Genomic DNA, 14755 nt, shown 5'->3' on the forward strand with positions numbered 1-14755 from the left:
TTTTTATTATATTGTATTCTATACTCTGTGTTCCGTATGTTGTATGTGCAGAGACACAGATTGAAACAGAGATAGACACCAGACACAGAAGGAAGGCAAAGGAACAAGGCACTGAAGGGGAAGTGAAGTGATGAAGTGATGGAACCAGGAAATGTGAGGATGGGGATGGTTATTGATATTATTAATGTGTATGTGGATGTTTGATTTGAAAGGGGAGGGAAGTGGAAGCGGACGCAGTCAAAACTTGCATTTGCACGAACGGAAATAAATAAATAAATAAAGTATTACAAATACATTACCGAAAATAACATCATCAGCGAAAGGAAAGGGGGTTCGGTTGCGGTTGGGGGGGTGGCTAAAAATTGAATATTGAATTCGCGCGTAATTCAATTGCATTCAATTCAATTCAATGCGTAATCATGATCCCATTCTAATTCGACCCGCCGCCTCCTTCTCTCTTCTGGTTGATCATTTGATATTTGATGCCAATCACATATCCGGATCCGGATAAACCACCGATCAATCTTGCTGTACGAATGGGTATATGGATGTTCGTGTATGCTATATATCAATTCATCAATCGTTGTATCACATCACGTATCAACGAACCGCGAACCATGAACTGCGAACCAAGTTCTACGTCACCGATTCACGAAACTATTATTATATTATATTAATTATTATTATGTAATTTCTGTTTTGTAAATTGTAATAGTGTGTGCCTATTCCTATTCCCGTGCCGCTCTCACCCCCATCTCAATCCCATTCCCATTCCCATTCCACTCATATTTCCATTTTGCATTTGCATTTCCATTTCCATTTCCATTTTTCCATTTGCGACTTTCCTTTTATGTGAAGTGCACAGCACAGCACAACACATCTGATCTCGGAATAGTTATAGTTATAGGATAGAGTAAAGTGAGATCGAAACCGAATCGAATCGAGAAGCGAGTGCCGTGCATGCATGCGTTAGTTAACCCGCGCCGTCCGCCGTGAGTTGGCCCCCAGCCCCCAGCCATTCTGTTGGGTGGGTGTGAGACCTGAAAGAGGTGACATCCATATTCGTCCCGTCCCGTCTCCCCATTCCATCCATATCCATTTCCGTCATATCGCTTTTTTTCAAGGGGACCGGTAAATTTAAATATTCTTTTTCTCTTAATTTTTTTGCGCGATCTATCGAATCCAAATCCGTATCGGTATCCATATTGATAGTGTCCGAGAGCAGACCTGACCTGAACCTGTCCATTGCATACATACATACATACGTACATACTTAACTTTCTTACTTATCGCTCCTTTTTTTTTTCTGTCTTTTGCTTGTTGTTGCATAGAGAGTGGTTTGCTCTATCCTATCCACGCACACGCACATAATTCCGTCCGAGTTCGTTTGGCTGTTCACCACCACACCCACCACCACCACCAACAACTAACATCTATACACGACGCCGACGCACGACGAACGACGCGCTCGTAGGCACATTTGACCACGACCGCACGCACGCATATATACACCGTCGCTATCCATCCTAATTGCAGAACACAGACTGGCGCACTTTGACTCCTACCTACCTACCCTACCTACCTGCCTACCTACATTGACGAACGACGGAACGGAACGAGTCAAGGCTAAGCTGAGACGAGACGAGACGAGACGAGACACCGGGATTAGGACTTGAAAAGACACCTTTGATTCTTGATTCTTGAGACGAAACACGGAACACGGGACTATGGCGCACACCGCATCTGCAGGTGGCCCGGCGTACGGTGGTATGGGCATGGGCATGAGTATCGGTTTGGGTGTTGGAATGGCGCTGCCGTACACTAGCGGTGCGAGCTCGAGCTCGAGCTCGAGCTACGCTGTGCATCCTTCGAGTTACGCTTCTGGGTCGGGGTCGGGGTCGAGTTCGAGTGGGAGCGCAAGCTCAAGTGGAAGCTCGAGTTCGCAGTATAGCGGGAGCTACTCGTCAGCCTCTACATCTACATCTACATCTACATCCACCACCTCCGCCCCCGCCTCCTCATCTTCCTCACACCCCGCCTCCGCGCATACATCATGGCGCACCACCTCCGCCTCCACCTCAAATACAGGTTCAGGTTCAGGTGCAGGTGCAGGTCCAGGGCTAGCGCCCAACCCGCCACTCCCGCTTACCCCGCCGATGTCGACGAGCTTCGCGCACCGCGTGGCCGTGGCGTACCATCCTTCGCACTCGCATCCTTCATCACATACGTCTGGTCCTCAGCAGCAGCAGGCGTCTCATAGTACCCTCCCCACATATTCACACCCACATACGCATACGCATGCCCCTCCGCCTTCAACGACGACGACGACGACGACGACGTTACCGCCTATAGCCCACCTCGAGCGGCACCTCCCTCCGCCGCCGCCGCCCCCTCCTACACACTCTACGTCTGCGTCTGCGTCTGGTGCCCCGCATATGCAGTCGTATTCGCAGTATCATCAAAATTATCAGCCACAGCAGCAGGGTCAGCAGCAGCAGAGTCAGCTGCAGAATTTACAGAATCAACAACAACACCAGCAGCAGCCGCAACTGCAGCCGCACCAGAATCAGCAGCATAACCAACAACAACACCAGCAGAATCAGCAACAGCAGCTACAACAACAGCACCAGCACCAGCACCAGCAGCAGCAGCAGACTCTGCAAAACCAGCAGAACCAGCAGAACCAGCAGAACCAGACGTATGCGCCGATGAATGCGCCAACCCAGAGCCAGAGTCAGAGTCAGAGTCAGGGTTTGACGTACCCGAGCACCAGTTTACCACCTCGTAAGTCTTCTTCGTTTTTTTTTTTTTGTTGTTGTTGTTGTTGTTGTTGTTGTTGTTGTTGTTGTTGCTGTGTTCTTTTTTTCTTTTGCTTTGCCTTGTCTTTTTTTTCTTTCTTGTACTTGTACTTGTACTGGATTTTTTCAAGTACTCGAATTTTTTTTTATCTTGCAAGGTTTTTTTTTTTCTTTTTCTCTTTTTTTCGTCATCTTTTTTTTCATCTTTTTCTTCATCTTTTTGGTGTTTTATTGATCTGTCTATGCTTTTTTTTTGTTTTTTTTTTGTGCGTATTGCTAACACGTCCTTTGTCATCCAAGCAGTTACTCCGCCAGACGACGTACCCCATGCGCACGCTGCGCGCTTGCCTGCGCCTGCGCCTGCACCGGCACCTGCGCCTTCTCAACAACCACCTTCCCGACAACCACAACCACAACAGCCATCCCAACAATCACAACCACAACAGCAACAGCGGAGCCAGCAGCAGCAGCAGCAAACTAGGTCGGCTAGGTCGGCTCAGCAGCAGGCGCAGTTACCGCGCGTCGCGTCGGGCGAAGGGGATGTTTTTTATTCGCATTCGCAGGCGCAGGCTTCGAGTGGTGGGACGTACCAGCAGCAGAATGCGGTGGTGTATCAACAATCGCAACACCAGCAGCACCAGCAGCATGGGTATCATCATCCCGCGCCGCAGCCTGGACCTGGACCTGGACCTGGACCTGGACCTGGACCTGGACCTGGACCTGTGGGTGAGATACAGGCGCAGGCGCATCAGCATCAGCATTATCAGCATCAACAACAAAATAGCGCGCCGCCTCCGCCGCCGCCGCCGCCGCCCTCTCAGTCCACCCAACACCCTCAGCAGCAGCAGCAGCAGTTGCAACCCCATCATCAACCTCAACCCTCGCACCAACCGCCGTCAACTCAGCAGCAGCAGCCACAACCCCAACCCCAGCACCAACCCCAACAACATCCGCAACAGTCCATCCAGCCTCAGCCTCAGCCCTCGCACCAACCGCCGTCAGCTCAGCACCAGCAGCAGCAGCAGCCGGTGATAATCGACTGGCTGGACGCGTCGCGCACGCGCTCGGGGCGGTTTATAGCTGAGAAGACGTGTGAGATGATATGTTATTTGTGGTTCGCTGCGCCGCCTCCTGTGCCTGTTGTGACTGCTGTAACTACATCTGGGTCTGGTATGAGCAAGAAGGTGGAGGATAAGAGGGAGGCGGAGGTTTTGGGGGAGGATAAGAGTGCGAGTGGGAGTGAGGGGAGTAGTGCGAGTGAGGAAGGGATGGATGTTGATGATGATGAGGAGGAGGAGGGGGATGTGGATGGAGAGGATGTGGATGTGGAGGGAGATATGGAGGATGGGGATGTGGATATGGATGGTATGAGTGGAAGGAGAACGGGAAGTGGCAGAGGGAAAGGAAGAGGGAGGGGGAGGGGGAGGGGAAGAGGAAGAGGCAACGGTGTAGAGTCGCCTGCGACGTCCGTGTCGTCTGCGGCGTCGTCTTTGCCTAGTATCAAACGCTCGTCGTTACACTCCGCCCACACCACCTCCTCATCCACCCAACCCGCCCACATCACCCCCGCCGCCGCCGCCGCCGCCCCCACCCAAGCCCACCCCCCCGCACCACCCGCACGCCCCCCAACAACAGCCCCTTCAACCCTGCAACTCGTCGCCACCCCCACCTTCATCCAATTCATGCAAAAGCTGCTCGAAACAACGCAAGTCTCGCAGAGCGTCATTGTGCTGAGTCTGCATTATATTTATAGGTTGAAGGAGAAGAACCGGTGGACGCCTGCGCAGAGGGGGAGTGAGTTTAGGATTGCGGTTGCTGGGTTGATGATGGGGAATAAGTTTTTGGATGAGTGAGTTGGGTTTTTTTTGGTCTCTTTTGCTCTCTCTTTTTTTTTTTTTTTTTGGTGGTTTATTGATAAATGGAATTCGCTAGTAACACCTACACCAACAAAACATGGTCAGAGGTATCAGGCATCGAGCTGGACGAGATCAACCGCATGGAACGCGAATTTCTCACTGGGGTGGATTTTAACCTGTACGTGGATAAAGCGACGTATGAAGGGTGGTTGAATCTTTTGAAAGGGCTGGTTTTGGCGAAGGAGAGAGATTGTAGGAGGTGGGGGGCGGTTTCGGGGTCGGGTGGGGGGAGGAGAGGGGAGAGGGGGGAGAGAGGGAGGGGGGTGGGTGCGAGGTATGGGTATGCGCATGCGCATGGGGAGAGGGAGAGGGGGTATGCGAGGGAGAGGGAGAGAGAGTATGGAAGAGAGAGGGAGAGGGAGAGGGAGAGGGGGTATGCGCGCGAGCCGGTGCGCGCGTATACTTCTGCTGCGCTTGCGAGTGGTAGCGGTAGCAACAGCAACAGCAATGCGAATGCGAATGCGAATGCGGTGGTGGCGAAGCATCCGCCGCCGCCGCCGCCGGGGCCGGCGCAGGGGTATCATTATGCGCAAGAGTATGGGTACGCGGCGGGTGTAGGTGCGAGTCAGGTGTCGAATGCGAGCTATGGCGCTGGGGCTGGGGTTTACTCCGCCAACGCCAACGCCAACGCCCAGTACACTAGCGCTGGTGGCAGCACCAGCAGCAGCAGCAGCAACTACTACAAAATCCCTTATAGCAACAACACCACCTCCTCCAACACCACCTCCTCCTCCACCAACACCGCCGCCAACAACAGCGCGAACGGGTGCACCGGATACGGATACGGAAACGGAAACGGATACACGAACGGGGGACGACCGACGATGCACCGCGCGCGCTCGAGCTCGCCTACGTTGCGCCGCGCTGTGCCTTCCTCCTCTTCTTTGTCTTCCTCTTCGTCGGGTGCGGGTTTGGGTTCAGGGTATGCGCCGCCGGTGTTTGGACAGCCTGGTCCTGCGCCTGCGCCTGCTCCTGGTCCTGTGCAGACGACGACGAGTTCGGGTGTGGCCGCGTTCCATATCCCGCATGTTCAACCCCAGCCTCAGACCCAGGCGCAAGCGTATGCGGTGTATCCTGGTACAACGACGACGTCCACATCCACGACGGCGTCCATGATGAGCTCAGGATCGCATTCGGCGTACTCGTCGCCTTCGCCTGCGCCTCGGTCTTATGTCTATGGACATCATGGATCATATGCGAGTGGGCTGACGATTAATACGAATACGGCGTCGTTTGGTTCGTCTGCGTCGACGACGTCGTTGTCTGCATTATCTGCAACTGCAGCGCCGACAGTGAACGTTACAAATGGCAATGTAGTGAATACGACGGCGACGGCGACGGCGTCAGGCGCAGCGAAACGCACGGCAGAAGCTGCGTTCTCGCCTACGAGCGCGGGGTTCGCGCATGTTCCTTCTAAGAAGGTTGTTGGTGGTTCTGGTTCTGGTTCTGGTTCTGGTTCTGGTTCCCTACCCCACTCACACGGACAGGGAGTAAGCCCGCTTGATGGGCTCGCGCTCTCGAGCTTTGAGAGGATGTCGATTGGGAGTGGGGGTGTGTCGCCTTTGATGGGTCAGGTGCATGGTTCTGTTCCTGTGCAGGGCAGTTCGCAAGTTAAGGGCCCGGCGGTGCGTCGTTCGCAGCAGGCGCAAGTACCTGTCAATGTGAACGCGCTGCCGCAGCTCTCGACGGCGTATTCGTATAATGTTGCGGATGATGAGCGCAGGGGGCGTGGGCAGGTTAGTCTCTTTCTTCTTCTTCACATTTTTTTTGGATGTGGACATTCGCTAACCATCTCTGTTCTACACTCTACACTACACCCCCGAAAAAACAAAAACAAATACAAATACAGCCGCTCTACTTCTACGCACTCGCATGCTCGCCCGTTAAGCAGCAGGAGTACGAGTATGGGTATGCGAGCCATGTGCATTCGGCGTGTAATTCTGCGGCGCCGTCGCCTACCCCTGCGTCTGCGTCTGCGGGGGCTGGGGAGGTGAGGCAGGATAGTATGCTTTCGGAGGAGCAGGAGCAGGCGTATGCGGATGCTGAGGAGAGGGAGCGTGAGAGGGAGCGTGAGAGGGAAAGGATGAGAGAGAGGGAGTATGAGAGGGAGTATGAGAGGGAGAGAGATTTGGATAGAGAGCGTGAGCGCGAGGAGTATGAGCATGAGAGGGAGAGGGAGAGGGAGAGGGAGAGGGAGAGGCGCGCACGGGAGCGCGAGGAGGCTGCGCTGGAAGAAGCTGAAGCGCGTCGCGTGCAGTATGCACAGGAGCATAATCAGTACGGGTCGCACTCTCACAGTCACAGCCACACCCCCACCCACGCCCACCACACACATAACCACTCGCATTCGCACTCGCACTCGCATACGCACGGACACACACACGGACACGGACACACGCACGGACACGGACACTCGTACGCGCACACGCAGCGCAAGGCGCGTTTGCGGTATCACCACCCGGCACCGTATACCGCTGCGTATTCGTGGGCTTCGTATGCGGATATGAACGCGCCGCCGCCGCCGCCTGCGCCTGTGTATGTTTCGTCGGCGGCGGTGTCGCCTGTTGGTGGGGTGCTTGTGCATCATCATCATCAGCAGCAGCAGCATCAGCAAGGACAGCAGCAGCAGCAAGGACAAGCGGTGGGCCCGCTGCCGCATTTCAGAGATGATGTGTGGGCGCGCCCGCCTGCGCCTGCGAGTTCTTATGTGGACGTGGACGTGGAGGAGGAGATGGAAGCTGAAGCTGAGTCGTTGCGCGGCGATAACGATAATGAGAGCGAGAGCGAGGGCTCTTCCTCTTCTTCCTCTTCCTCTGACGATGGCGATCGGGATGAGGATGAGGATGGCGATGAGGGTGAGGACGAGGACGAGGAGATGGAGTATGATGGATCGCCCGTGACGATTTTACGGCGGTTCCCTTCTTCCTCTGCCAAGGGCCAGACGCAGACGCAGTTGATGAAAGCCAAGACCAAGACCAAGACAAAGACAAAGACGAAGACGCTCAACACGCAAGCGTCCGTATCGTCCATCTCGTCCACTGCGACTGTCACACCCGCCTCGGCGTCGGCGTCGGCGGGGATGTATAGACCGCGCACGCCTCCGCCTACATCTTCGTTATCCTCAATATCCTCATCCTCCTCGTCCTCCTCATCGTTGCCGCCCCCGCCCCCGCCGTCGTCGTCGTCAACATCGTCGTCGTACCATCGACACAGCCACAGCCACAGCCACAGCCACAGCTACGCGCAGCACGGCCACGTCGAAGCGGCGCCCTTTGCGAATGCGGGTCCGCCTGGTGTGAATGTTGCGTTTACGCCTGGTGGGGGGTGTGCGGTTTATGCTGCCCCTCCACCGCCTCCTCTTCCTCTTCCTCATCATCATCATCATCATCATTCGGTGGCTGCTGCGCATGGTGGTGTTGGTGTTGGTGTTGGGCATCCGAGTTCGAGTTCGGGTTTGACGGCGAACTATGCTGCGAGCAGTAGTGGTAGTGGTGCTGGTGGTGGTGGTGGTGCTGGGTATGCGCCTGCGAGCGGGACAGGGTCGGGATATGTGTATGGTTCGACGTATGCGTCTGGGTCTGGCGCTGGGTCTACGTACAACAACGCGTACAGCAGCAGCGGCACCGGCGGCGGCGGAGGAGGAGGAGGGTATGGATACGGGTACGGCTACGGCTACGGCTACGCAACGCCTCCATCGACATCATCCGCACATCCGTCCTCTGTGCCTGGGTCTGTGTCCGCGTCCGCATCTAACAACACTCTAAGCTCCAGTGTGAGTGTGAGTGCGAATTCGACGCCGTATACCTGTCCAGGCTCGGGTGCGGGTGCGGGTACGGGGTATTATGGTACCACGCAGTCGCAGTCGCAGTATTCGTCGCCTGTGTCGTATAGTACGTTTAGTGGGGCGTCGCCTCCTGCGCCTGTTCGTGCGCCGCCTACGCCTGTTCGTGCGCCGCCTGCGCCTGCGCCTGTTCGTGCGCCGCCGCATGCTTCGGAGCCGGAGGCGTATGGGTATCAGCAGGGGTATTCGACTCAGACTCAGAGCCAGAGTCAGGGTCAGCATGCGTATGCTTCGCACTCGCACTCGCACTCGCAGTATTCGTCGCAGTCGCAGTATTCGTCGCCGCAGCGCGTTTATGATGTCAGAGTATGAGGGGTTGATGTTATGGGTTTTCATGTTTTCATGTTGTTGACGATGATGAAGGTTATTGAAGATGAAGATTGTTGATTATTGATGATGATGAAGATGAAGATGAATGAGCACAGTACCAGCACAGAACAGACTATCTCTTTTTTCTTTTCGTTTTTGCGTTTTTACGTTTTTACTTATTCGTTTTTTTTTTTTTTTTGGTTCGGTTCGGTTCAACGATGATACCACATCCACATCCATCCACGTCCACATCCACGTCCACGTCCATGCGCATTTCTTTTCGTTTTTTTTGTCATGTCTCGTTGCATTCGCCCACATCCCACACACATTCCACATTCCAACTACCCCCGCCCCCGCCCCGCCCCCGTCCAAAAAAAAAGTACACTTTTACAGTGCAGTTTACAGTTTTTTTTTTTTTTATCTTCGTCTCTGATTTTACTGTCGTCTTTTTCATTTTTTCATTTTTCATTTTTTCATTTTTTCATTTTTTTTCTCTGTTTTCTCTGTTTCATTTTCTCTCCTTCTCATTTCTCGCTTTTCATTTCTCGCTTTTCATTTCTCATTTCTCATTTTCTCATTTTCTCACTTTCATTTCATTTCTCATTTCTCATTTCTCATTTTTTCCTCATTACGCACTGCACTCCGCACTCTGCACTCCGCACATTATTACAATAACAACAACCACAACATCATCATTTCGTCCATTCATCACTCACACTCATCATCCACACCGCAATTTAGTTTATTCTCAACGCATACATCGCATTATTATTGGTATTAGTAGTAGTTAGTAGTTAGTTAGTAGTTAGTACGCATTCATACACACATTCATACACACAATCATACACATACATTCGCATTCATACACATACATTCGCATATTGGCATATTCGCATATTGGCATATTGGCACATTCAGCTACGCACGCACGCACGCACGTATTCAAACAAACGAACAAAAACAGGCATTTTCTCTATACTTTACATGTGTTTTGGGTGTTTTCGAGTGTGAGTGTGAGTGTGAGTGTGCGTGTGAGTGTGAGTTCAGTGTGGTGCGGTCACGTAACTGTAAGCACCAACTCCTATTTGACAACGCGATCACGTGTCCGTGTCGCCCAACTCGTATTTGAATCGACGCGTTCGACGCGTTTTTTTGGTGTCGTGTGTGTGTTCCTTTTGGTCTTATTACATGCAATTTGAGTGTGGTTTTACGGATGGGATATATATGTGTTTGTATGTATGGATGGATGTGTGGATGTGTGGATGTGTGGTTTGATGGAGGTATATAATTTTGAGGGGGGAGAGGTGTTGCGATGTTGCGAGTGTGTCTTATGAAGCTGATTTGTGCACGTGAGGTGCGTGGGTGATGCGACGCGCGTCGCGCGTCGCGTTTGCTGATGCGCGTCTTTTGTGGAGGGGAGAGGAGGGGGGGGGGGTTCTGATTTTGGGAGTTCGTGCTGGAAATCAAGTTGAATTAAATTGGTGTGGATCGTGATTAATTGGCGGGAGGGAGGGAGGGTGTCACGGACTCGTATTCAGATAACGACTCAGACTAGTGAGTGCTACACTGAGTTTTTCAAATTTGAAGGGTTCTTGTTGACGCTTTTTGAACAGTAGCTTGAAACTCGGACATGCCAGCGCGAGAGCGAGAGCGGTGTCTTGGTGTCTTGGTGTTGGTCGTTCACTTATAATTACGATTTGTAGCTTAGGATTACGCCGGTTGCGGTCACATCCATAGCCATAACCATAACCATAACTATATCCATAACCAGACTAGCTATCAAAGACAGAGAATCCCAGTCACGCTCATATTGTAGTGTTACTGTAAGATCTGTGTTTGCGTCTCTGTGTGTGTGTGTGCGAGTGTGTGCGAGTAGGACTTGGCGAACTGTGTTCGGTTCTGGTAACGAATCTCTGCTTGAAGTTCGGAGAAGCGGGTGCTGGGTGCTGGGTGCTGGCGTTTGGCTCGATGTGGGAGCTCGAGTACGCGGTATACTTACAGTGCTTCCGGAGTCAAGAGTCCGTCGTGACTCGTGCAGTGCGTGCTTCGTTCGTTCGTTCGTCCGTTCGTCCATCCGTCAGCGTCGAGATTCGTGCTTTGCTTGGGACATGGACATGTGTAAGCGTCAGCGTCTTCGGGCCTGGAGCATGGAGCCTTGAACGGGAAACGAGACACGGGACTGGGTCTTCGATGCGGGATGGGTTGCGTTAAAGTTGAACGTTGAACGTTGAACGTTGAGCGCTGATTAGATTTGGATTTGCCAGTTATTGAGATGATGAGCCTGGCCTGGGCGCCGCTCGGTGGGGACTGCGCGGTGGGATGATACTCGGAATGCTGATACAATGCTGATACCAAGGTAACACGCAAACGCGTTTGTGAATCCTCCTGACGCGCCTTACACTTTGTTGGTAAATTGCCAGTAGCAAACAGGAGCCGACAAGTTTAAGCCGCGTTAGTCGCGTTGTGAAGTTGTGCTAATCCAATGTACCGTTGGAGCTGAATGGATTCGAGTTACATTGGAATGGTTCATAAGGCAGTTGCCGTTGCTGCTGCTGTGGCAGATACACATACTACTACTAAGTATACTGATATCACAGCGGACTTCGATGGGTGGCCACGAGAGACGGCATTGCTCATTTAGTCAGAAACGTACAATACAAGGAAGGCGACAAACGGCGCATAAACAGCATGGCGGATGCTAGCCAAGTACGCTCTGAATTAAACGCTCAAGATTGCTTTTAGCAAACGCAAATGCAAACGCGAAGGGCACTCGCGAAGTCGAGTCGAGTTGACGCGGAGACAAATAGGGATAGGGATAGGGATGGAACGAGGAGGATGTGGATGTGTCTTATCTATGGAAATAGGACGTCAGCTGGAAGAAGATGCGAAGCGCCGCTGAGAGTCGAAGGTTTTTGAAAGGCGGCAGCTCTGTTGCCTAGCAGTAGTGAGCGGATTTAGTGTCCCGCTGGGTCTCAAGCTCAAGAGTCAGCCCACCCACACCAGTGTACTGCACATGCGCCTCGAAAAGGGCATTCGGTTAAAGCTGGTCCGAGTCATGGTCAGCAGCCAGCTCATGTCCGCGCGAGGGATACTATCAGACAGCGCCAGCTCATGTCCGCGCGAGGGATACTATCAGACAGCCTAGTCCCAGTACCGGCAGTACTCCTTAACTTTGGGGTCTGTGCCGCTAAGAAAAAGGAAACTCGGTGGAAGCAAAGCATGTTAGCGTTATTGCCGGGAAAGAACTTCGAGCTTCGCCCCCTCAAAATTCAAGCTTCAGCATTCAACGTACAAAGTCCAATCCCACAGCGGAAGCTCAGGAGAAACGGCAATCTCCTGGTCGCTTCGACGTAAATCACCCTGCCCTGCCCAAGTACATAGGAGATCAAGAGCTACGCGGGATGCGATTCAGAACCCTTATTTGTGTTCAGGCTATACCGTTAGAGGTGAGTTGCACTTGGAAGCCTTCACCTAAATTCAACCAACGCTGATAATGATGGTGACGGTGATGATGGGTCCACCCGTGGGCACGCATGTGCGACTGGTGACAGGCTGCGGGCTTAGGACGACTTGGACTTCGGACGATAGCGGCAAACGTTTGGCTCGTCTCCGCGTTTGCGGATAAGTAAAAAGTATCATTAAGATTGTTTTGCACCGCTGGGTGCATGCAAGTTACGAATGGTGCACCGTCTCCATGATGATCATCTGCGTTGCCGTCTCGCTCAGGTCGCTGAAAGCCTGAAACCCACAAACCCAGGTGGAAGGAATTATGAATATAACCGACCCCAATGACCACGTCGGATTTGGGAAGATGTAGTGGAAAGCGGATGTTTGGGGTGTCGAGGTTTGGGTCTTTCCGTCAATACCGTTGGTTCATGTTGGTGGATAGGGTGAAAGTATGCGGTCCGATGAATCTCCCGCAAAACTCGGAGAAATACTACTTACGAGTGATATATCGATACTCTGTGAAACTCCCCGTCAAAACAATTACTTGCTCTCAGGCTCTCGCGTATCTCGTACATACCATCCCGGATCCGCACACCTTCAACCGCTCAATATTCAATATTTTATGTTATGACATCGCGCTGCCGCGTTGCGTGTTTGTTGTCTCTCAGTGTTTTATGGTACACTCTCATTCAGGACTCATCAGAGATTCAGGGCACATTGCCAGCCAGCCAGCCATCCCGAAAATATTTTATTGAATGCGCATCTCGTTATCTGACATTTGACTTCGCATAGCACAGAAAAGTAGTCTCCGTGACTTGGGGTGTGATTTTCCAGAGTCGGAGAATCACAGAGGTCCCGACCCTGTGCTGCAACTCGTGGTGCAGCAACAGAAAACAGAAAACAGAACGCCGAAGGCCGAACGTCGAATAATTGAACAAGGGCCAGTCATGTACCTAGAACGAAGCGGAGGAATGGAGATGCGAGCCAGCCACCAACGGTCAATCAGGTCAATCCACCGTCAGATACCGGCGCATCTGGATTGTGAAAATGGATATGGTATATTGTATCATGAGTCATGCATCACGCTCGACCCAGTTGGAGGTCGGACTCCGGAGGGGCGTTTCGGTGAATATAATGGATCATATTATATCATATCGTATCGTATAGATCAGCCTGAAAAAGGAGAGCATGACAATTTGATAGAGAGGCTTGAGTTTCTTGAGTCTTGACTTATGCGCGCGCGCGGCGCATTACTGGCATGCCAGGCGTTTGCGCCAAATGAGGCGCTTGTGGTGGCGCAAGCACCCGGCGTTGGCTTGCACCCATTTGAAAACCGGGTTTGCCGTGCAAGAAAAAAAAAAGCAATTTCCTAGCGAAAACGAGGCCCTGGGGTCATCTTGCCACACAATACATAGTATCTATCATACATATGATTGAGAAAAACAAAATTGTTGGTCCGAAGGATTCGTACGCTATGCTATGCTATACGCCATCCGTATCACAGCATATGACTTGCTTAGGATCCGGTGACGAAATCGGATTTGGCAGATATTTGAAGGTGATTCCTTCCGAGCATCTCCCTCCCATTCAAGTTTCAAGCTTCAAGCCCCATTCATCGCACTGTTGTAAATTAATCATTGTACAACGACTCTCTACAGATGGATATGGAAGATAAAATCGCTATGTTGGAAATTCGTAGTCTCGTCCGGTAACCGGCCTATAAAAAATTTTTAATCATTGAAAGATTAATTCAGAAGACCCTCCGAATCCGCTTTGAAAAATGCAATCAAACCTCCTCTTCACTTCTCAGACGGGTTATGAAGGCTGAGTACGAGTTCCGAATCAGCGGCAACCAAGCGCACAGTTGTCAAAAAACCCGAACCTGAAAGCTGCATGTGTAAAAATTTTGAGAACTTAATTCAAGAGTGCCTTCTGTGGGGTCTCAATGCAACGACGCCTGGGTCTTCAAGCTTCAAGTCGCTTCTTATTTTCATGTACGTAGTTTTGCTTTACACAAATTCTTATATCTTACGTCTGGGGTTATTTGAAAAAAATTACAGGAGGCTGTCAGGACAGGGACATACAAGGAGCAGGCTTTACGCATTAACGGAATGATCATCCACTTGCCCGAGCACTCGATTCATTGACCCACATGAGCCTCATCCTCTTTTGAGCCTCATCACGCGTGTATCAGTGCCTGCTTAAAGCTCCTAAATATCCCGTTTTTACATTCTCCCTGTCTGCGCTTAAACAAAAGGGATGACTATGTATGGACAATCCGTACGCCCAGGAGGGAACTCCTCCAGCCATCTAGTCATGATAGATGATTCATCATCATCGATTCTATACGATTGTCCGTCCAAAAGCTTCCACCAGCCTTCCACCCCACCCCGGAAAAAATGCGCGCGACTTTTTTTTTTTTTTGGACAACTTAGTGCCACTTG

At 51.9% G+C, this 14755-nt stretch overlaps 1 protein-coding gene across 1 annotated transcript; it reads left to right on the top strand.

Annotated features, from left to right (window-relative positions):
* Nucleotides 1-1727: 1727 nt before the first annotated feature.
* On the top strand, nt 1728-8867 carry JR316_0001446 (Cyclin-U4-3; the record flags this gene model as incomplete). The annotated part of the gene is made up of 4 exons (XM_047887250.1): nt 1728-2784; nt 3102-4647; nt 4731-6450; nt 6564-8867. 4 exons carry the CDS (start codon nt 1728-1730, stop codon nt 8865-8867), a joined length of 6627 nt encoding a protein of 2208 aa, XP_047754996.1.
* Nucleotides 8868-14755: the final 5888 nt, after the last annotated feature.

The sequence above is a fragment of the Psilocybe cubensis genome, chromosome 1, assembly GCF_017499595.1.
Source record: "Psilocybe cubensis strain MGC-MH-2018 chromosome 1, whole genome shotgun sequence".
Taxonomy (NCBI): Eukaryota; Fungi; Basidiomycota; class Agaricomycetes; order Agaricales; family Agrocybaceae; genus Psilocybe; species Psilocybe cubensis.